This window comes from Hippopotamus amphibius, chromosome 4 (genome assembly GCF_030028045.1).
Source record: "Hippopotamus amphibius kiboko isolate mHipAmp2 chromosome 4, mHipAmp2.hap2, whole genome shotgun sequence".
NCBI classification, from domain to species: domain Eukaryota; kingdom Metazoa; phylum Chordata; class Mammalia; order Artiodactyla; family Hippopotamidae; genus Hippopotamus; species Hippopotamus amphibius.
Window position 1 is genome coordinate 5132769 of NC_080189.1, and position 23900 is coordinate 5156668.

The window sequence follows — 23900 nt, forward strand, 5'->3', positions numbered from 1 at the left end:
GCTGCCAGGAACATGAAGTGCTACTACCCCAGGATTCCTTTAAGCCAAATTCTTAGCTTGAAGTTTTTTGGTCCACCTGTGCTATATAAATTCAGGTATCTTACACATCAGGGCTGTATTGAGTTCATGAACTCTGAGGGAAGATGTTCATTTTTTTGCCTTTCTACCCGGCAGCGTATTCAGTGAAAGATGACAAGCTGTTTTCTTTGCCGGGGGTGGGGGGTAGGGAGGTGAGCGAGGACCAGCGGACAGGAAGGTGTGTTTCTTGTTAAACCAGCCCTGGGCTTGGAGTCCTTCAGGGTCTCATCTTCATACCAAGCACCTCTGGTTAATCTCTCCACCTTGGGAAGAGGCTGTAGGCTTTGTCTTCTATTCCTCATTCCTCATAAGGTGCTGAAAACTGGAGTTCAAGGACACTAGATTTTAGCAGTATTACAGAGAGCTTTAGTTAGTTCTTATTTCTGTGGTTCCGTTTGACCTTAATTTTTGATCTTGGAGAATTCTTCATTTTCTGATTAGATTACTGGTATGTTTTTAAAAAATTGTTAAAAAAATGATTATCCACCATATTTAGTGGTTTTCAGTCCACCCATGTAGTCTGAATCAAAAGTGCCCTCCTTGGTTTTCAGAAAGCTTGTGCCTCTTGCTTTAAGTGTGTGAGTATCATTTACCTGCTTGAAGTGGTGTGCTTGTCTCTTTGCTAATTTCATAGTCCAGCATTTTGTATTTTTGCATTTCTTTGATGGATTTTAAACTTGAGCACGCCTAGCATATTTATGATCGTATTCATAGATAGTTATATACTGTCACAACATGTATGTACTACAGATTCCTAATTTGCAGTAAATCCTTGAACTTGAAATTGCTGGATTGAAGGCCACGTGTTTTTTTTTAAAGACTTTTGTTGAATAATCCCAGTAAACTCTACCAAAAGTTGTATCCGCTAAATTCCCTTTAGTCGTGTACAAGTAGCCATTTCTCCATCCTCATTAGCATTGATGTGTATTTTCTTTTTTTTTTTAAATCTTTAACAAAATGTCAGCATTAAAAAAAAAAGTTTCTCATTAAGAAACAATAGGAAGCATGCTGATACTAAGTAGACATGAAATGATATTTTTTATGATAGTTAAAAATTAATAAACTTGCTTTGAGATCTTTTAGTGAAAAAGCTTGTTTGTTAAGTCATTATACTGTATACTTTAAACTTGGACAGTTGTATGTCAATTATATCTCAAAACTGAAAGAAAAAAGAAAAAGCTTGTTTATGTGGAACTGTGTGTATGTTGGTAAGTTATTAAATTACTTTTGGTGGATTTATGTGAAAATTTTAAATACCACATATTTATAAGTGTGACTGTTGTTTCAGGCTGGAGTGAGCAGTTACCAGATACTCTAGTTGATGAATCTGTTTCTGTTACTGAAAGCACTGAAAAAATAAAGAAGAGATATCGAAAAAGGAAAAATAAGCTCGAAGAAATTTTCCCTGCTTATTTACAAGTAATATTTTGCTTTATATTATGTATTTGTTAATGAAAGAAATGTGAAGTGATATATTGAGTTTTTAAATATAGTTTTGTTATTTATGTACATGTTTTAGTCATCATAAATGCCATTTTTTTTTTTAACCTTCCAGGGGCCCTTAAAAATTATATTTATCTTTTGCACTTTGATGCTTTTCACAAAGTTTTTTTTTTTAATCCCAGTTTTTCACTTCTAAATTTCATAAGACACACAATAACTCTTTGTCTGGGAAAAGCTCATTCTTCCAAACCAGTCACACCTGTGTGCTCTGCAAACCCAAGTCTGGTGGACAGCTTCCTTTGCCAGCACAGGTTACAGTAATTATGTTCACTGAGCGAAGATGGGTTTTTAGGAGCCAGAGTTACAGCTTTAATAATGCTTACCCCTTTTAGAGACCCAGTGAACCAAAAGTTTAGGCTGAACTGTTTTTATTTTCTAAAACATACATCACGAAAATATCCCTCAACATGAAGAAATTGTGTTTGATAGATGTAGGCTACATGAAAATAGTTCATCTTGTAAACATTAAGTCACAGAAGAGTTCAAGGCCATGTGATACATTGGAAAGAGCCCTCCATCAGAAATAGGACTGAGCTTTGATGGCTGGCCCTGCGGTAGCTGAGTCTAGGTTCTTGAGCATGTAATTCATCGCTCCTGGGCCTTTCCTCTTTCATGTGTGGAGAAAGAGGAAATTGAATTGGATCAGACTGTCATAGAGTGTCCATCTGATCTGTCCCTCCCACACAACTGTGGCCAACATAGATACCTCTTCATTGCTTGAGTTGTAATTTTTTTTAACCTTAATTTTCCAATTTGCTGTTACTAATTTAACTGGTTTTAAAATGCATTTCATTTCAATTAACATACAGCTTCCTTGATTTTTTTGTTAGTAATTAGAAGTATTCAGATACTCATTTGAGTAAAACGTCTTGTATATTTAATAAATAAGACTTTAAAGCATAGTACCTTAAGTATATAATAATATTTACGAGTGTTAATTTTTATTAGACAACTGACATCGCAAGGGCAGTGTCCATTTTAAGGAGATCAGTCTTGAAAGTCAGAGTCCTGGGTTTGAATGCCACTCTGCTACCAGTTAGCTATGTGACCTTGTTCTGTTTAATATCTCTGTGCTCCAGTTTTCTCATCTATAAAATTGTGGTAATACCTACTGCACAGAAATGTCGAGAGATGAAATATGAATTGTGTATGTAAAGTGCTTAACTCTGTGCCTTACATTTTATCTGTCTTTAATAAATGTTTTATTTTCCCCTTATTTGCTTCACGTACCCATTCATTGTAGTTTGTACCTTTTAAAAATATGTAACAGTAATATTATTGTTCAGGAAATAGACCCATTTGCATCCTTTGTGTTTGTTGTTTCCTGTGCCCTTCACCTCCCATCTTAATCATCCTTCCCGGGAGTATGGAGCAGATGGCCCGCCCTCCCCCTCCTCCCGTCCTGTTGATCCCTCTGTAAAGTGTAATGCACATTTAGGAAGCTTTCTTCCGCTTTTTAATGAAAGTATGAAAACTGACCATTTCATACTTTCGCAAAAGAACCTTTAAAAATAGTGGGTCTGGTTTCCTAATCACTGCTGTAACCGTAATCTGTGATCTGGCATGTTTCTCCCGGTGAACAGGTGTCATTCCCCTGGTGTCCATCAGTAATATATAGCTATTTTGATGTGCAGGAAACTTTTGTAATAGTACTGTTTCTTGGACGTCTTTTGATAGCAGTTGTATTTTTTTCCGCCATTGTGTGGGGGTGGGGTGGGGGATACAAAATACATAGTGATCAGAACCCACCAGGAGCTCAGTAACAGTTTTTTTCTAGTTTTTCATTATGAATCACAACAGTGTCAAGATAAGCGATAAATAATTGTATAATCTACCCAGTAGCAATAGCTGTGTGGTCTGTTAAGAGCTGTTAGTGCCACGTGGCCGCAGGAACCCTGTGGAGACCCGAAGTCTCCAGGTTCTGGTCATCACGGAACATTATCAAGTCAGAAACCAGGGGAAGCCACTCCCTTATGTGAAGTGCAGGAAATAAAAAGCCACCAAAGCAGTAAGAATGGTACAGTTTTTGATAAATACCACTAAATTCATTGTGGGTCATATTAAGAAAAAACTTGCTAACGGTGGTCTCAGATTTCTTGAATTTATACTGAAGTCATTACATAAATGATCTCTGAAGCGCTAAGATGCTTTCTGCTATTCACCATTTTTCCTAATGGTAAAAGCATTGCTGGTGTAAGACACAAATCATCTCCTGCCCAGTGCTCTATCTCTGTGGGTTTTCACATTTCTTTTTCATAGTGAAACAACTTGTTCACTTAAAAGAATATTCATCTCCTCTACCAGACTTCACATACGTCCTCCCCTTTTCCTTTTCAAAAGTTAACAGCTTGGTGTTTTTCCTTTCAGAACTTTTTAAATAATTTATTTTCGCATAGTCTTAATAGTCTTGGTTTGTATTTTATGTTTTGCTGGACATATCACTCAACTTGCTTTCTTTTAATACTGTATTTTAGAGCTTTTTTTTTTGACAGCATAGTTCTACATCATTTTTAAAAATTGATGTATTTTATAGCATGGATGTCTATAATTTATTTATTCATATGCTTTTTGACAGACATTGAGGCTGTTTTCACTTTTTGGTATTACTAAAAAATGTTGCAGTGAACCTTTTTTGTGTATATATCTTTGGCAAGAGTGTATTAAATGTTGGTAGTTACTGCAAAAGTGTTCTCCACCAAGAATCCCCTTTCCAGACAGACCATGTCATAGAAAATGGAGTTTGGGGGTTGAAGTATAAGTGAAGGGGGTTCCCAGTGCTTCCTTTCATTCTCTTTATTGATGCATGAGACGTCTGGGAGAGGTCCTAGAGTTGTAAGGAACTCAGGTTGAAAGAGTGGTCTCTACAGTAGACAGAGTATATTGAAATGGAAAAAAGTTAATGTGAGTAGATAAATAAAAAGCCAAAGCCTTTAATAGCAGTAAGTTTTGTACACATAGTTTGTTTAAAATGACTATAAAAACCCTCTGAGATTTATAGCGTACAAAGTCTTCAGTGTGGTTATGTGCATCAGTATGAGAATACTAAATCTATCTGAAGTATATGAATATTAAAGCTGTAGATCAAACCCTTGTGCTACCTTCTGCAGATAATCTATAATACTAATAATATTCATGAAGTTTGTTTTTCTTATAATATGATTAAGGTGCCATAGTATTATAAATTTATCCATTTTTAAATTTAATTGTAGTCTAATCTGGGATTATCGAATTATTATACTGCAGTTGCTAGAAACATATTTGACAGAATTGTGGTTTTATTTGCATAATTTCATTTGATTCTAGTAAAAAAAAACAAAAAAACCTTACTTTTAAAATAAGGGAAATTTATATAAAAGAATTGACAGGATATCTCTGTATTATATATTTCTATATTCAGTTTTTATATTGTTAAATACTAAGCTTTTCTGTTATTTCTGCCTTATCAAAATGATGACAGAACTATCTGTTTTCATATTAGAATTTTATAACAAGACAGTCGTTTTCATATGTGCTTATCTTTATCTAGGAAGCTTTCTTTGGAAAAGACCTTCTAGATACAACTAGACAAAACAAACTAAGTTTAGATAATCTATCAGAAGATACAGCTCAGCTTTCTTACAAAACAAACATGAACACAAATTTCTTGGATCCTTCCTTAGATCCACTCCTTAATCCATCCTCAACGCCAGCAAAACCTGGAACTCACGGTAGGTGGAATAAGTGACAAGTTTTTCTTTATCACATTACATTCATCTTCCTTTTAATCAAACCGTTGAAATGCTTTAGTTTGGCCTTATATGCATTTGAAAAATTAACCTTGTTGAAGTGTAACTTGCATTCAGTAGATGTAACTATTTTAAGTGGACCAGGTCTGTAAGATTTAGCTAATCAGTTTGTCTTTGTAAAACTACCACTAAATCAACTCTTCTGTTTGCAGTTTGCTGAGGGTGATGTTAGGGAGTGTAATTAGGCCATAGCTGGTGCGTTATAAATATAATAATCTTCAGCTTCAGGCAGATTTTTCTTAATTACATAGCCTCAAGAATTTCAAGAGAGGAAGAAAGTGTGCTGTGGTTGGGAGCTGGCTGATTCACTGTGATAGTAAAGTGAAATATAGTGCCTTAGATCAGTTTCTCGCTACTGACAGTTTGGGCCAGAGGGAGGCCGTCTGGTGCATTGTGGGATATTTAGCAGCATCTCTGTCCTCATGATGTCATGATAATCAAAAATGTCTCCAGACACTGCCAGATGTCCCCTGCAAAACTGTCCCCTACTGAGACTCACTGCCCTAGATGTAGTGATTATGGGGACTACTTAGAATCAGAGAAAAGTATGAGAACTTAATGTTTATTAAGTAATATTAACGTCACCAAGGCTCTCAGAGTTTAACTAGTTTGGTATCACAAAGTTTTTCCTCCACTTCTGTATTTTTATCTTACTTTAGTTATAAATTTAATGTTCTTCTGATAGGCTTCCTTTTTGCCTTTGAATTACATTTATTACTCATTTAATTTTATAAACTCAGGAAAATAATCTTAAGGCAATAGCCTTCCACTGAAACATGACTTTTGATATATTAAGTAGTTACAACTTCATTAACTTAGCATTATCCTGGATTGAAATACAGACTCTTATTTTTTATTTTAACTTCTTAAAATAATTAGAAGCAGTCTGATCCCCTTGTTACTCGAAAGCACATGTCCAGCACAGGAGTAAAGGCTGTGATTTGTTTAATGTTAGCAGGTCATTTTACTTTTACTTTAGTTCTGTTGTTTTGAGTACTTACCTGCTCTCATCCATGTGAACATGTTGTTAAAATAACGTATAGTGAAAGATTTGTCGGTCGCTCGGAGGATGTCTTACTCTGAAGGTATCTTACAAGAATCTTGACTAGCCGTTTAAAGACTTCCAGAGAAGTAAATTGCCCTTGAGTTTTTATAAGGAAGAGAACTGAGATTGGACAGGAGACATATTGTGACAGGAAAGACATTGATATACACTATTTTTATTCCTATTTCCTTTATTTGAAGTTGTTTTTTCCACAAAACTCCTGAAGAGAGAATAGTTTAATGATGAAGCCAAAATGTAGAGGAGTAAAATAATACACATTTCAAAACATAGGTTACATGTAATGTTCTGTGAAGTTGACCACTGTTTTGCCTTTATAATGGGGAATTCACAATAATAGCTTCCTTTTTAAAAATATTTTGTTCAGTATGGTCCATTACATCAGCTTTAATAATTTATTGGTAAGATACAAAATCTCTTCAGGTATAGGAGAACTTTTGAAACATGGTCTTTTTAAAAACATTGGTTGTAATTTGTTTAGTAGAATTCCATTGGTTTAAAACAAACAAGCCCTCAAACCCTAACCCTGTAACAGTTATCCAAAAATTTTTTTCTTTTAAGTGTACTGATGTCTAGAGAATACATTACTGAAATAATTTTATTTCTTAAAAATTTACAAATATTTGGGCATACAAAATATACTTTAGCTCAGTTTGAAAAATTATATTTTTATGTATGTATGAATTCTATTTGAGAAGTATATGTTTAATGGGACAAGACTATACTTTCGTAGAAATATTTGCTCTAGAATCTGGAGTATTTTATGTCTTCCCCTCCTCTCCTTTTTTTTATTTTTATTTTTAATTGAAGTATAGTTGATTTACAGTGTTGTGCCAGTGTTTGCTGTACAGCAAAGTGATTCAGTTATACACACCTCTATATAGTCTTTTTTAAATATTCTTTTCCATTATGGTTTATCATAGGATATTGGTTATAGTTCTCTATGCTATATAGTAGGACCTTGTTTATCCATTCTAAATGTAAATGCTGTTTTGTTTTTTTTTTTTTAAGTAAAAATACAGTCAAAATGGATTAAAATTCAGATATCCCTCAACTTAAATGTCTACTAAAGTTACTAAAAGTAACCTAAATATTTTCCTACTTATCAGGTCAGAAACCCTGTAGTTCTCCTTGGCCTTTCATCGTCTCACGTACACCCACAAGTTCGTCTCTGCCTTTGAGCAGAGGCAAGATATCCCAGAGCCCACCGCTCCTGACCTCGCCCGCCCACCATGTAGTGCAGCACCGCCTCTCGCTCAGACCCGGCCCCAGTCTTGCCAACACACCTTACCCCCTCCTCCACCCCCATCTTTTCTGCACCTGGCAGCCAGCATTTCCCTGTAAGATGTCAGTCACATCCTCTTCTGGCAGCCGTCCAGCAACTTCCCAGTGTACAGTTGACCCGTGAACAACAGGGGTTTGAACTGTGAGGGTCCACTCATATGTGGATTTTTCCGACTGATTCCTACAAGAGCCCTGCCATCTCTGGGTGGCTGAGTCTGCAGATGTGGAAATGAGGGTGGAGGGGCTGGCTGTAGGTCATACGCGGATTTTTGACTGCGTGGAGGGTTGGTGCCGCTCACCCCCATGTTGTTCAAGGGTCAGCTGTACTTTACACTTTAGAATAAAGCTCAGTCTTCCCCTTGGCTTGTAAAACCACCCATAATCTTGCTTAACTATCTTTTTGATTTCCTGCCCCTCTTTCCCTTTATTACTGAAACCACTGGCCCCTGTCTTGACAAAACTCCTCACACTCTGGTCTTTGCACCTGCGTTTCCCTTTGTCTGGGGTGCTCTCTCCATCTTGGGGCGTATGTTCGCATACTTCACTTGGGTTCATGCTTGGTCACCATCTTTAAAAGGCCTTCCCTGCCTGCTTTATCTCATACAGTGTTTTCACATCTTATTCTTAATCCTTTTTTCCTTATTGCTTATCTTTATAGCACTTATACTGTTGTCATTTATTTACTGTCAAACTCTCTCTGAGAAAGTAAGCTCTTTCTCAGAGGGCACACACTTTGTTTCAGTCACTTCTGTATTCCCAGTGGCTAGACATAATTCTGTGGGTATGCATGTATTTTCTTGAATAAATAAGGGAATTAATTAATCAGTATTAAGAGTAAAGCTGAAAGTAGTCATTTAACTAGATGGTATCTGGTTTATACTTTACAAGGAACTTCTAAACAGTAGGTTTGTCTTTAATGTTTTATTTATCTTCTATTGTGTTTTCTAGATGTCACTTTTTAGCAGTGCCACTTAATGAATTTTTTGCTTTGTTTCTTATAGCATTCTATTTCACTTTTATTGCCTATGGGTTTGTATTTTAAATTTTATTTTATTGTTAATATACAGTAGTCACAAAAATAAAAGTATTAATTTTTAATGTTTTGTTATTCAAAAGGTTGGAGTGCCTTTTCTATGAGAAATTCCTTACTTTAGAAGTAGTAATCTTTGTATGATTCTAGCACTTCTCAGTATCTGCTGTATGCTAGGTACTTAGTAAATGGTTCAGTCAGTGAGTTTTAGAATTTAATGTCTAGGAAAATACTGACACTTTAAAAATACACTTACCGTACTTAGGTACTGCTGATGATCCCTTAGCTGACATTTCCGAAGTCTTAAACACAGATGATGACATTCTTGGAATAATTTCAGATGACCTTGCAAAATCAGTTGATCATTCAGGTATATATGAATACTCTTTGCCTAGTGTCTATTTTATGATGTGAGTGAGAGGTGTATGTGTGTGAAACAAGCTTAGTCTTTCCTCTGAAACTGAAAAAAAAATTTTTTTTTCTTTCTTTTTTTTTTTTTTTGGCATTGTCAAAGAATTCATCATTTTATTCGATCTGCCTTGGCTTTCCTGCTTTGAGGGGAAGTAGCAAGTTAGTTAATTTCTGCTGTCTTTCTGATTGCCTCAGATTTAAGCCTGACTGCCTTAGAGTGCTGCTGTACCTTGCTGCTTTTGTTCGCACCACCCCACCCCCGCTCCTGTGGTAACCACCCATTTTATTTGGTTTGGGTCTTGTAGGTCTTGATTTATGCACTTTCCAGGTTGAGAGCTCACCTTGTCCGTTTGGTAAGAAACTGAGCAATGGATGACGGCTGACTAGAAGTAGTCTTTCTTTTTTTTTTTTAATAGTGATTTCAGCTCAAACAACCTGTAGGTGCATGTGTATTTGTTATAGTGCTAATTTGTCACTAATCCAACTTTGCTTTTACCTTTGTGCGTGCAGCTAAAGCATGGTACAACTGTACTGTGCTTTGGATGACTTTCTCTGTAGTGTTGTTTTTTTTTTTTTTTTTTTTAAAGGAATGTTTTTTTTTATTCATGTTAATATGTAATTTATAATACTACCCAAATATTATAGAGTTAGCTCCTAATATAAGATCAGATAAGAGCAGATGAAATTTTACTTTTTGATAGTGGTACTGAGGAAGCATGGTAAAGTAGATGATAAACCAGTTTTAAATGTGACTTGCCTAGAAACCAATTTATATGAGATAAAGTAAAGCATGTTATAAACATAATCTATATCTTGTTTTTGACTATAGAATATTTCAGAAATATGATCTGTAGTTGAAATTACTCACAAAAGGATTTTTACAAAGCATTAAGAATTTTAGATCTTCTCATTAATTTTTATGAAACTTGTTTCACGAACTGCATAAGTTGAACCATACATTTGAAACCACTGTTTTCTAAGTTTAAGCAGTTAATTGTACATCGAACATTGAATATTGATTCTTCTTGGAGAGTCCTGTCTTAATGATATGGTACTTATTTTTTTTTTTGTGGAAATTAGCACCTTAGAACCATATGTATTCTTTTGTTTCTCAGGAAATGTATTTGAGTTGATTAAACTATAACTTTAAGCAGCCCCTGGGTTTACAAATACATTGTGCCTAACTTTTACTGATTGACTCTCCAGAGTGATTTAAGAATCCAGATTAATTCAGAATTACAGGCTTTTCATTGCTTTGTTTTAATCATGTTGTGGTGTCTTAATGCAGGTAAATACTGCAGTACATTGTGGGAGTGTTCAGAATTCCCTTCCTAATGTGCATACCTTGCTCCTCCAGCTGGAATAGACATTGGTCCCGGCACCGATGACGCCTCCTCTTTGCCTCAGCCAAGTGTCAATCAGAGTTCACGACCATTAAGTGAAGAGCAGCTCGATGGCATCCTCAGCCCTGAACTAGACAAAATGGTCACAGATGGTAAAATATTTGCCCTACATCTAGGCTTTCTAAAAGACATGAGTAAATATGATTTTCAAAGATTTCTGCATGCTTATTTACAATTTACCTTCCATTCTGATAATTTTTTGTCAAATGCTATTTTGTGTCAGTATATTGAATGGTAGTTGTTAATATTTCCATCTCTTTATTTTATCCTAGGAGCAATTCTTGGGAAGTTATATAAAATTCCAGGTATTTGTGTTTTAATTTTTCAGTTGATGAAAGTGAAATCCCCTGTACTTTGGCTCTATGGTCTTTTAATCATGCTGTCATTGTAATTGTATCTCCTAGAACTTGGAGGAAAGGACGTGGAGGACTTGTTTACTGCTGTGCTTAGTCCTGCAGCCACGCAGCCGACCCCCTTGCCGCAGCCTCCTGCGCCCCCTGCACCGCAGCTGCTGCCCATGCACAGTCAGGGTATGTGGCCTCTAGGAAAGTGTCGTAAGTACGGCTCTGCAGTGTGTCCCCCAATAACAGTGCGGGCAGACTGACACAGAAAGTCCTCTTTTGTGATGACGGAAAGTACTGATTTCTGAATTTCACTCAGTTACACCCCTGCCTCCCTGACATCCTCTGGAAGTTGGCGATTCACTTTACGGGCAGAATCTGTTCGCTCACTTGATGGGCAATGCTGCTGTCAACAGTGCCTGCCTTCTTCCCTTCCCCCAGTCCTCGTCCCAGCTCACTTTCACTCAGTCCTTCCTGCAGAAATGCTTGGAGAACTGCTCACCCCTCACATGGCTGCCTTGGACACCTTGATCTGGTCTCAGTGTCACTGTCACTTCCTCAGTAGTTAGCACCTCCACACCTACCCCATGCTTTTCATTTGTAGCATGTGCTACAAATATAAATGCCTGTTTTCCCTTTAGATTCTGAGCTCGTTGAAGGTCACATCTGTCTTCACCGCTGTATACCTTGCCACGGAATATGTCCTTAGTACATACTTTCAGAGTAAATCCATGGCCTTTCTCCCACTGTCGACTATGAAGTTCCTAATTCTGTGGACATTTGCCTATTTTGTTGAATCCCCTTTCTTCTACCCATTTGTAACTACTTGCAAAACAAGTTTAAGGCTTTCCTTTTTCCCTCTTCTTGGAGAGCTGAAGTCTGATAGGCTAGAATTAATATTTGTGGGAGTAGGTGGGGGGGGGGTTGCTGCAGAGGTGGGAATCTCCTGTACAGAAGGGAGGTGGCGGTGTGTATTCTTGATAATTTGAGTATTGGGTCATTTCTCTGTATCCCATTGTCACTGTTTCTTGATTATATACTGAATTGAATAATTTATAATGTTACTTTTATAAGCTCATACACTGTTTTTGTGTAAGTGCTGAAATGTGCAAATAATTTAATGTTGTCTTTACTACCAATTTTGTGTATACGTGAAAAATTCTGTAATGCACATAATTGAAATATTTTAGTTTCTACCAGTTTAGTCTCTAAACATACATTTACCTTGATAGAAGACTTTGGATAAAAGACTCATCATAAGTGCTTTTTGTCTTAATTGTTCCCATATATGCTTTCTTAATGATTAAGAACTCTTCAGTATTTCTCTTCTCAACATTAAAAAAAGCTGTCTCCATGTTTTCTGATACTAAAAGTATGTATTTCAGAAATCAAATCAGTTAAAGAAGTATTCCTTTATAAAAGGTTTTATGATCATTGCTTAAATCATTTCACTGTGTAGTCTCATTTTTAATAAGGTTTTGAGGGTTGCGGGATTGATGGATTTTTTTTGCATAGGAGTCGCTAAGGTTTCAGCATTCATGTTTGAAAGAATAATAATTTAAGGATAAAGCATGATCAGGTCACATACAGGGAGACACATAGATATTCAAGAATGGCAGCTCTTTACATTTTCTAGAGCAAAGGAGGAGAGGTAAGTGGGCAGTGTTTAAGGAGGCAAAACTTAGAAAGCACACATTGGGGCTAGATTTTGTCTAGACAACTAGGCATTGGCAGTCGGCTTTTTTCTTCCAGGTTTCTGAGAGCCATTGGAGACCTCACACCAGTGAAATGACCTGATGAGTTCCATGTTTTGGCAGAATAGCTCTGATGTCAGTATTGGAAATGGATTTGAGACGAGAAGGGTTGTACTAATGAGTTTATTGCAGTGGGTTGTATGTAAATACATCTGCAGTGCTAATTGAAAGGAGGAGATGAATTGAGAGACAGTGATATTAGAATAAGTAGGATTGTGCTACCACATGGATATAAGATGTGAGGAAAAAGGAAATACACACTGAACTAGGTTATATACAAGCAAGGCTTGCCTAGAGAATAATCAGTCATGCTGTAAACTAGAAACAGGGAACAAAGAGGTGAGGGGGGTTGGTAGGGGAGGGTAGTGGAGATGTAATGTTTGTTTTAGACCATTTTTCGTTTGTTAGAGATGGGACGTATACATTGTTCTGACTTACAGGCTATTGAAATTGTTCAAGGCTATAGATGAAAATTTAGGAATTATCTGTGTAGTGGTTGGAAGTGTGCAATTTCTCAAGAGAATATTCTGCCAGTAGAGTATAGAATCTTGATGAACTCTTTTTTAATTAAATGTATTGAGTTCTATATTTAACTCAACTGATTTATATTAGGTTTGCAATTATATGCTCCCTTTCTTCCCCCCTCCCTTTTAAAAAATTTGTTATCTTTTGGCTGCATTGGGTCTTCATTGCTCTGCACGGGCTATCTCTAGTTGTGGTGAGCAGGGACTGCTCTTTGTTGCTCTACGTGGGCTTTCTCTAGTTGTGAGCAGGGGCTACTCTTCATTGTGGTACGTGGGCTTTTCATGGCGGTGGCTTCTCTTGTTGCGGAGCATGGGCTCTAGGCATGCAGGCTCAGTAGTTGTGGCTTGTGGGCTCAGTAGTTGTGGCTCGGGGCTCTAGAGCACAGGCTCAGTAGTTGTGGTGCACAGGCTTAGTTGTTCCATGGCATGTGGGATCTTCCCCGACCAGGGCTTGAACCTGTGTTGCCTGCATTGGCAGGCAGATTCTTTACCACTCTGCCACCAGGGAAGTCCTCTTTCCCCTTTTTAAGGATTAGGTGAAAATGAAAAAGACTGAGAGATGGAGACACTGAATGAGAGGTATCTTAGCAGTGACAATCATTAGACAGTTTGTAGGGTCAAGTAGGATGAAGGGTGTTGTGTCATTGGGTGATAAGACTGTTGTGATCTTCAGTGGAACAACTTAGTAGGAGTGGTGAGGAGAAGGACGGAGTGTGACATGTTGACAGTTTTACAGAAAGTCAGAAAGCGGAGAAGGGAATTTTTAAGACGATTGAGACAGTAACTTGAAATCACTTTAGGTGAAAGTTCCATGAAGTGACTGACTTACCATGATGCATGCCTTGCAGAAGATATTAGTATGACCAGATATCATAAACTTGAGAGGAGGGGGGGAAGAAAGACCACCTCCTAATTAAAATAATAATAAAGGAAAAATGCTTTGCATTTATTTATGTGTACTTAACAAGGTATTTAATTTCTCTGGGTCTTTTTCCGTAAATGGAGCTACACATAATAACCCATTTCATAGGGTTGCTATGAGGACCAGAGAGTTAATTAACACGTGTAAAGCTTTTAGAACCGTGCCAGGCATGTAGTAAAGGGCTAATAGGTAGTAGCTATTGGTATTATGTAAGGTTTCAATATGGTCGTATTGCAGTTAGAATAGTCAGTGCTGATAGAGAACTCTAGGAGAGATCACATTCTCATCAACAAGAAGGGAGCTTTTGTTTATCCTAATTACATGGAAGACATTTGATATTTCTCAATAAAATAACATATTCCTCAGGGGAACCTACTTTTCTCTAAAGTTGAAAATAGAAGTAGCATTCTACTTGGAATAAATGCAGACATCTTCTTCCTTAGTCTAACCCTTGGAGTGAAGTTAAGTGCCCTGAAACACTTGTTGTGGAGTCCAGATCCAGTAGGCCCAGCTCTGCAGGAGAAGCCCTATCCTGGAAATCAGATGGTTCCAGGACCATTGTCCTTGAGACAGTGCCTGAAAACTGCAGTCAGCCCGCCCCAGTGTCCTCAGACAGGAACTTAGAGTTGTAACGGAGGGCCTGGTTTAGCTGAAAGGACATTATGTGATGTAGAACATTAGGTGGGCAAGACACTTCCCTTGGTTATTCTTTTTTCTAATAGTTTGGCAACTGATTGGGTTAGGAGTTCTCTGTCACCGAGAGTTGGCTGATTTCCAACTAGTTTAGGAAAATAGATGGTCACAATAAAGTTCGGAGGTATATGCTTGTGGAGAGTTTGGGGAAACACGGTAGTCTTACTATGGTTTGCCTAATGTCTATTGAGAAAGAAGATGTGAAGGTATTGGAATGAGAGTTAAAATGGACTTGGCGGCTGAAACTGCAAGTAATGAAAATTAGGTCAAAAACAGAAATGATATATTTTTAGCAGTAATCGTCTATTATAACAGTAGATGAAATACTGCTTGTTCCAAACTACTTTAGAGAAAGTACCAATTTAAGAATAATAGGTGGGGTGTGTGTTTTTTGTTTTTTTGTATAAAGAATATCTGTTTGTAAATTTTGAGTGAAGAGTATTTGATAAAACTTACTAGCATCTGTTGAGATTGGTTCTTCTTTCAGAACTCATGTAATGCATAATTATTACATAGCAGGCACTGAAAACTGCACACACAGTTTGCCGTTACAGACAGAATAGCTTCATTTTATAGAAATAGTGATCGGTTCTGCTTCTAACAAGTAGCAGAATTAAGATTCAAGCCCAGGGCTGTCAGACTCCAAAGCACATGCTACTTGCATTATACCATGATGAAGTAAACAGAATTATAGAGACCATATTTCAAAATTTTATAACCAAAAGTCACTCTTTAAGTGATATCTTACAGTATAATATGGGGGGGGAATCCTACTTTTAAATAGTATTACAAATTTTTATTTAGAAATATTTCTGCTACTTTTAAATTATTTTTTAATAGTATGCAAACTGAATTACTGTTTTTCTCTTTTAAGATGTGTTTTCACGGATGCCACTCATGAATGGCCTTATTGGACCCAGTCCTCATCTCCCACATAATTCTTTGCCTCCTGGAAGTGGACTGGGAACTTTCTCTGCCATAGCCACGTCCCCCTACACCGATGCCAGGTATTTAAAAGCCTTCACTTTATAGGGAAGCATGAATCGCCTGTGTTGTATCAATGCATGTGAGTTACTGTGCACAGTGTTAGTGTGTGACAGTTCATTGTGATCCTTGCTAAACATCATCCAGCATTTTAGCTATTTTGTAGTAATAGGTTTAATGAAATTGTACTTGACCATAGTACTTAGAAAGTTATTTTATGTTTATGAAGTAAAGTTGTTATTTATTTGCCAGGGATAAAAATCCAGCATTCAATCCAGTGGCAAGTGATCCTAGCAGCTCTTGGACCTCATCGACTCCCACTATGGAAGGAGAAAACGATACAATGTCCAATGCCCAGAGAAGCACACTCAAGTGGGAGAAGGAGGAGGCCCTGGGGGAGATGGCAACAGTAGCACCAGTTCTCTACACAAATATTAATTTCCCCAACCTAAAGGAAGAATTCCCAGGTAAGTCGTGGCTATATCACTGCTTTCCATGTGACCAGCTTTCCCACATGTATAACAACAGGCTTTTTTTTGTTCTTGTTTTACTATAATAGAGAGCCCGTCTGTCATCATTAATTTTCATCTAGTATGACTCTGCACAAGGAAGATTCTCTAGATATCTAGAAACCTCTTGCATTTTCTTAGTCCTAAGCCTTGTACCCATGTGCATATTTCCCAAAAGTTAATTTCAGTTAATGAAATGATTCCAGCTCCTAGCAGTCTTTTTCAAATACATGGAAGTGGGTGTTGTGTTATGTGTGTAATTCGACAAGAAAATTCCTAGAATAGAAGCTTATCATTTAATCAAAAGTATTAAATGAGGCTAAATCAGAGTCAATTCTAAGTATTGTTCACGTTGAAACGGAGAATGACTTCCCCTTCTCCCCAACTGTGCGGCCCATTGAAAAAAGCAGATGGGACAGTGGTGCCGTTTTTGAAAATTCTCATTAACCAGAGGATGAAACATTTGGATTAATGAAATGTCACTAACAGAATATTTGTAAGCAAATGTTGATTTATTATGTTGAGTTCATGTTGCAAGACAAACCAGGATTTGAAAAGGTCATTTAAGCTCTGTCTTGCAACAGTTTCCCCAGCTGTCAACATATGGCTCTTTTAAGTTACTTGGGGTACCTAGGAGTGGATTTTCTACAGACGACTCCTGTTTTTAGGTGCCTTTTTGGTTTGGCCACCTTGTAGCACTTTATTCATCGTGCATAGAAATAAATGCCACCTTAGCTAACAGTGGAGATCAGTGGTTTCATGCAGGGCTGTCTGTTAAAGCAATATACACATTCTACAAGTATCTTTTTTTAACCACACTTTTATTTGCTGCTTAGTGGTGAGTATATCTGGTTCTATTAAGTCACTTAGTGTCAGTGTAAATTGTCCTTATATTGGAGCTATAGGTTTCCTTTTTTTAAAGTAATTTTCTTTAATAGATGTACTGTGTGATTGTAGAGCCTCATGAAATATCATGTTAAAGCTGTTGGTCTATCAACTGATTTCCATTTTCACTGGCTTTTTTGAAGTTTTCTTTTTTATAAATATGGACAAAATCGTTTCTACATTCATTGCTAACTGTCGAGCTCACTTTTGTCAAACTTCATTTTGTGTTCTGTCCTGACACTGAATTTCAGAGGAGTGGCTTGAAATCATTGCTTTCCCCTGTCTTTGTTGTGAACAAATGCTGATGAGATGCTTATTTTTAATAATTACTTTCTTTTGGTCAACTTGATAGACTTCTCTCGGGTGCAGATGTTTTCCAATAATTTTAGCTTTGGTTTTGGTAGCATCTTACGTGGTTGAGGGAATTTATTATATTTGGCTTAACATTATCTTGGCTGCTTAGAACTTTTATTTAAAAACTTCCCAGCCCTGCAGATGAGATTGCTAATGAGGCAGTGCTCTCTCCAGAAATATGTTTGGTCTGCTGTCTGCCAGGAACTTTCTACTGTACAGAGGACTAAATATAGCACTATTCATTTTGAAAATGTGGGCAGAATAAGTTTACCTGTTAGCAGTTTACCAACCTTTTTAAGACACATCATCGTCGTGGCGCTGTAAACGTCTGTGCTGTGTTCTTTTGCTGCAGACTGGACTACTAGAGTGAAGCAGATTGCCAAGTTGTGGAGAAAAGCAAGCTCACAGGAAAGAGCACCATATGTGGTATTTAAAAAACTCCTATGTCTTTACACACAATACGGGAGCCTTATTTTTATTCTCTTAGTTTAATAAGAAGATTTTCCATTACAAAAAGCATATGTTAAATACCTGTACAGCCAAAAACCAGCTTTGTTTTATGCTTTCCTAACTTATGATGTCTTAATATAGAGGATGACATTTTCATAAGCTGGTTGATAGAAGCAGTACGTTGAACATTGAAATCACTGAATTTAGGAGCATGGTTAATTCATTTCACTTTTAAACTGTTTTATCTCTTAGAAAGAGTATTACATGTTACAGCGGCATTAATGTGCCTCAGTTTCTTCCACAGTAAGCTCTTTTTGTGTTAGGTTTAGTGAAGAATCTTTGTGTATCTTGAGAGAGAGATATCTGGACACCTTTAAGGAGCTTTTGAAACAAGGACTTTGCCAGGAATTATTAGGGTATTTTATAAGATTCACAGTTCAGATGGTGAATTATTTTCTCCCAAAGAGCCAAATTAAGATTGTCAACTGGATCCAAATCCTTGCTTTCATTTAAAGCATGTTATATCTGCATGATCATTTTGAAAAATATATGCAATTATTTTCTACTTTGATCTTCAAACATATTCTCAGTCATAGTGACTGCTTGGATAAAGCAAACAATTTTGGTGGGGGATGTGTTGATGTTTTGTTTTGTTTTACCTTGACTGGCAGAGGTAATGGCAGGATATTTTTTTTATACATCTTTATTGGAGTATAATTGCTTTACAATGTTCTGTTAGTTTCTGCTGTACAACAAAGTAAATCAGCTATATGTATACATATATTTCTGTATCCCGTCCCTTTCGAGCCTCCCTCCCACCCTCCTTATCCTACCCCTCTAGGTCATCGCAAAGCACAGAGCTGATCTCCCTGTGCTGTGCAGCAGCTTTCCACTAGCCATCTAATTTAGTCATACATTTGTTAGTGTATATATGTCAGTGCTACTCTCTCACTACATCCCAGCCTCCCCTTCCCCTCTGTGTCCTCAAGTCTGTTCTTTATGTCTGTGGCAGTATTTTTTTTTAATGTTTCTTAGTGATTTTTTTTTATGTTGAGCTTCAAATTCCAAATTTTATGTCATTGTTTGCAGAAGACATGACACTATATATATAGAAAACCCTGGGGACTTCCCTGGTGGCACAGTGGTTAAGAATCCGCCCGCCAGTGCAGGGGACACGGGTTCGATCCCTGCTCTAGGAAGATCGCACATGCCACGGAGCAGTGAAGCCCATACGCCACAACTATTGAGCCTGCGCTTTAGTGCTCGTGTGCCACAACTATTGAGCCTGTGCTCTAGAGCCCGTGAGCTGCAACTATTGAGCCCATGTGCTGCAACTACTGAAGCCTGCGCACCTAGAGCCCATGCTCCGCAACAAGAGAAACCACTGCAATGAGGAGCCCATGCACCACAATGAAGTGTATCCTCCGCTCACCACAACTAGAGAAAGCCCGTGTGCAGCAATGAAGACCCAAGCAGCCAGTAAATAAATTTTTAAAGAAAAGAAAACCCTAAAGATGCTACCAGAAAACTATGAGAGTTAATCACAGATTTTTTAAAGTTGCAGGAAACAAAACTAATGCACAGAAAGCTCTTGCATTCCTATATACCAACAATGCAAAATCAGAAAGAGAAATTAAGGAAACAGTCCCATTTACCATTGCAACAAAAAGAATAAAATACCTAGGAATAAATCAACCTAAGGAGGCAAAAATACCTGTATGCAGAAAATTATAAGACACTGATGAAAGAAATCAAAGGTGACACAATCAGATGGAGAGATATACCATGTTCTTGGATTGGAAGAATCAGCATTGTGAAAATGACTATACTACACAAAACAATCTGCAGATTCAGTGCAATCCATATCAAATTACCAATGGCATTTTTCACAGAACTAGAACAAAAAAATTATATATATAATCTATATGGAAACACAAAAGACCCCGAATAGCCAAAGCAATCTTGAGAAGAAAAAATGGAGCTGGAGAAATCAAGCTCCCTGACTTCAGACTATACTACAAAGCTACAGTAATCAAGACAGTATGGTACTGGCACAAAAACAGAAATATAGATCAATGGAACAGGATAGAAAGCCCAGAGATAAACCCACGTACATATGGTCATCTTATCTTCAACAAAGGAGGCAGGAATATACAGTGGAGAAAAGACAGCCTCTTCAATAAATGGTGCTAAAAAAACTGGACAGCTACTTGTAAAAGAATGAATTTAGAACATTCCTTAATACCATACACAAAAATAAACTCAAAATGGATCAAAGACCTAAATGTGTAAGGCCTGACACTACAAAACTCTCAGAGGGAAACATAGGCAGAACACTCTATGACATAAATGATAGCAGGATCTTTCTTGACCTACCTCCTAGAGTAAAGGAAATAAAAACAAAAATAAACAAATGGGACCTAATGAAACTTAAAAGCTTTTGCACAGCAAAGGAAACCATAAATATGATGAAAAGACAACCCTTGGAGTGGGAGAAAATATTTGCTAATGAAGCAACTGACAAAAGATTAATTTCCAAAATATATAAGCAGCTCATGCAGCTCAGTATCAAAAAAAACAAACAACCCAATCCAAAAATGGGCAGAAGGCCTAAACAGACATTTCTCCGAAGAACACATACAGATTGCCAACAAACACATGAAAATATGCTCAACATCAATAATCATTAGAGAAACACAAATCAAAACTACAACGAGGTATTACCTCACACCGGACAGATTGGTCATCATCAAAAAATCTAGGAACAATAAATGCTGGAGAGGCTGTGGAGAAAAGGGAACCCTCCTGCACTGTTGGTGGGAATGTAAATTGGTACAGCCACAATGGAAAACAGTATGGAGGTTCCTTAAAAAACTAAAAAATAGAACTACCGTATGACCCAGCAATCCCACTACTGGGCATATACCTGGAGAACACCATAATTCAAAAAGATACAGGTACCACAATGTTCATTGCAGCATTATTACAATAGCCAGGACGAGGAAGCAACCTAAATGTCCATCAACAGAGGAATGGATAAAAACGTGGAACATATATACAATGGAGTATTGCTCAGCAATACAAAGGAATGAAACTGAGTAATTTGTAGTGAGGTGGATGGACCCCTAGAGTCTGTGATACAGAGTGAAGTGAATCGGAAAGAGAAGAACAAATACTGTATGCTAACACATGTATATGGAATCTAAAAAAAATGGTATTGATAAACTCTGGTAGAGGAAGAATAAAAACGCAGATGTAGAGAACAGACTTGAGGACACGGGGAGGTGGGGAAGGAGAAGCTGGAGCAAAGTGAAAGAGTAGCATGGACATTTATATACTACCAAATGTAAAATAGATGGCTAGTGGGAAGCAACTGCCTAACACAGGGAGATCAACTCGATGATTGCTGATGACCTAGGGGGGTGGGATAGGGAGGGTGGGAGGGTTGCTTGGGAGGGAGGGAGGCTCAAAGAGGAAGGGGATATGGGGATATATGTATAAATACAGCTGATTTGCTTTGTTGTACAGTGGAAACTGGCACACAGTATAAAGCTATTATATTCCAATAAAGATTGAAAAAATAAAATAAAAAAAGAATAAAGTTCCAGATTTTAGGTTCGGAGGATTGATTTGGCTTTTTCCTTTTCTCTAAATTGAGAGAGATATTAATCTTTCCATTTTTTGAAGAGTCGTTAAGAAAATTAGGATTGAAAGTATTAGATTACACCTGGGTTCTCTAGCCTGGTTCAAATAGAGAGAGATGGAAACCTGTCTTTAATTGAAACATGCCTTATAAAAGGAAGAAGATGGGTTAGTGTCCAGATCTTTTCACACAGGAGGCTGTAAGTTCTCAAGGATAACTGTTCTCAACTGTTCTCAACTATTTAACCCGACTTTTTCTTACTTTTGTATGATAAAGTTTGTCATAGTTTTATTTAATTTTAACATATCCTGGGAGATAATTTTCTTCTCCTTTTTCCACAGCAAAAAGCCAGAGATAACAGAGCTGCTTTACGCATTAATAAAGTACAGATGTCAAATGATTCCATGAAAAGGCAGCAGCAGCAAGACAGCATCGATCCCAGCTCTCGTATTGATTCAGATCTTTTTAAGGATCCACTAAAGCAGAGAGAATCAGAACATGAACAGGAATGGAAATTCAGACAAGTACGTGTTTTCATTTCTTTAAGAATTTGCTTTTTAGAGTTGAATTTTTGCTTTTTGAGAAAAGTGCTGTTTATGTCATCATTTCAGATATAGTTTTTTTTTTTTTTTTTTTTTTTTATTTTATTTTATTTTTTTTGGGGGTACACCAGGTTCAATCAACTGTTTTTATACACATATCCCCATATTCCCTCCCTTCCTTGACGCCCCCACCTCGATTCCCCCCCACCCTCCCTGCCCCAGTCCTCTAAGGCATCTTCCATCCTCGAGTTGGACTCCCTTTGTTATACAACAACTTCCCACTGACTATTTTACAGTTGGTAGTATATATATGTCTGTACTACTCTCCCGCTTCTTCTCAGTTTCCCCTTCACCCCCCGCCCCCTCCCATACCTCGAGTTCTCCAGTCCATTCCCTGTATCTGCTTCCCTGTTCTTGTCACTGAGTTCATCAGTACCATTTTTAGATTCCGTATATGTGAGTTAGCATGCAATATTTGTCTTTCTCTTTCTGACTTACTTCACTCTGTATGACAGATTGTAGTTCTATCCACCTCATTACATATAGCTCCATCTCATCCCTTTTTATAGCTGAGTAATATTCCATTGTATATATATGCCACATCTTCTGTATCCATTCATTTGTTGATGGGCATTTAGGTTGCTTCCATGTCCTGGCTATTGTAAAGAGTGCTGCAATAAACATGATGGTACAAGTTTCTTTTGGGATTATGGTTTTCTTTGGGTATATGCCCAGGAGTGGGATTACTGGATCATATGGTAGTTCTATTTGTAGTTTTTTAAGGAACCTCCAAATTGTTTTCCATAGTGGCTGTACCAACTTACAGTCCCACCAACAGTGCAGGAGAGTTCCCTTTTCTCCACACCCTCTCCAACATTTGTGGTTTCCAGACTTTGTGATGATGGCCATTCTGATTGGTGTGAGGTGATACCTCATTGTGGCTTTGACTTGCATTTCTCTGATGCTGAGTGATGTTGAGCATCTTTTCATGTGTTTGTTGGCCATCTGTATGTCTTCTTTGGAGAAATGTCTATTTAGGTCTTCTGCCCATTTGTAGATTGGGTTATTTGCTTTTTTGGTATGAAGCTGCATGAGCTGCTTGTATATTTTGGAGGTTAATCCTTTGTCCGTTGTTTCATAGGCAATTATTTTTTCCCATTCTGAGGGTTGCCTTTTAGTCTTGTTTATGGTTTCTTTCGCTGTGCAAAAGCTTTTAAGTTTCATGAGGTCCCATTCATTTATTCTTGATTTTATTTCCCTGATTCTAGGAGGTGGGTCAAAAAGGATGTTGCTTTGATGTATGTCAAAGAGTGTTCTGCCTATGTTTTCCTCTAGGAGTTTGATAGTGTCTGGCCTTATATGTAGGTCTTTAATCCATTTGGAGTTTATTTTTGTGTATGGTGTTAGGAAGTGTTCTAATTTCATTCTTTTACATGTTGCTGTCCAGTTTTCCCAGCACCACTTATTGAAGAGGCTGTCTTTTTTCCATTGTATACTCGTGCCTCCTTTGTCAAAGATAAGGTGCCCATATGTGTTTGGGCTTACTTCTGAGTTCTCTATTCTGTTCCATTGATCTTCCTTTCTATTTTTGTGCCAGTACCATACTGTCTTGATCACTATGGCCTTGTAGTATAGTTTGAAGTCAGGAAGCCTGATTCCACCAACTCCATTTTTCCTTCTCAAGATTGCTTTGGCAGATATAGTTTTTACTAGAATATAAAAGTTTCATTAAAAATACTTCT

At 37.3% G+C, this 23900-nt stretch overlaps 1 protein-coding gene across 19 annotated transcripts in view; it reads left to right on the forward strand.

Moving 5' to 3' along the window:
- Window positions 1–23900, forward strand: part of KMT2C (lysine methyltransferase 2C) — a 268850-nt gene that overhangs the window by 202805 nt on the left and 42145 nt on the right. For 13 of the 19 annotated variants that reach the window (XR_009053403.1, XM_057733880.1, XM_057733884.1 and 10 more), the window contains 10 exons: window positions 1367–1497; window positions 5108–5288; window positions 9009–9113; window positions 10512–10691; window positions 10830–10862; window positions 10962–11111; window positions 15666–15798; window positions 16028–16242; window positions 17876–17949; window positions 21958–22140. Coding sequence is in view for 18 of the 19 variants with exons in the window: in XM_057733880.1 (XP_057589863.1) it covers window positions 1367–1497; window positions 5108–5288; window positions 9009–9113; window positions 10512–10691; window positions 10830–10862; window positions 10962–11111; window positions 15666–15798; window positions 16028–16242; window positions 17876–17949; window positions 21958–22140 (1385 nt within the window). In the remaining variant the exon portion in view is untranslated. The remainder of the gene's footprint in view (window positions 1–1366; window positions 1498–5107; window positions 5289–9008; window positions 9114–10511; window positions 10692–10829; window positions 10863–10961; window positions 11112–15665; window positions 15799–16027; window positions 16243–17875; window positions 17950–21957; window positions 22141–23900) is intronic. The other 6 variants (XM_057733887.1, XM_057733899.1, XM_057733896.1 and 3 more) reach the window with 3 other exon arrangements.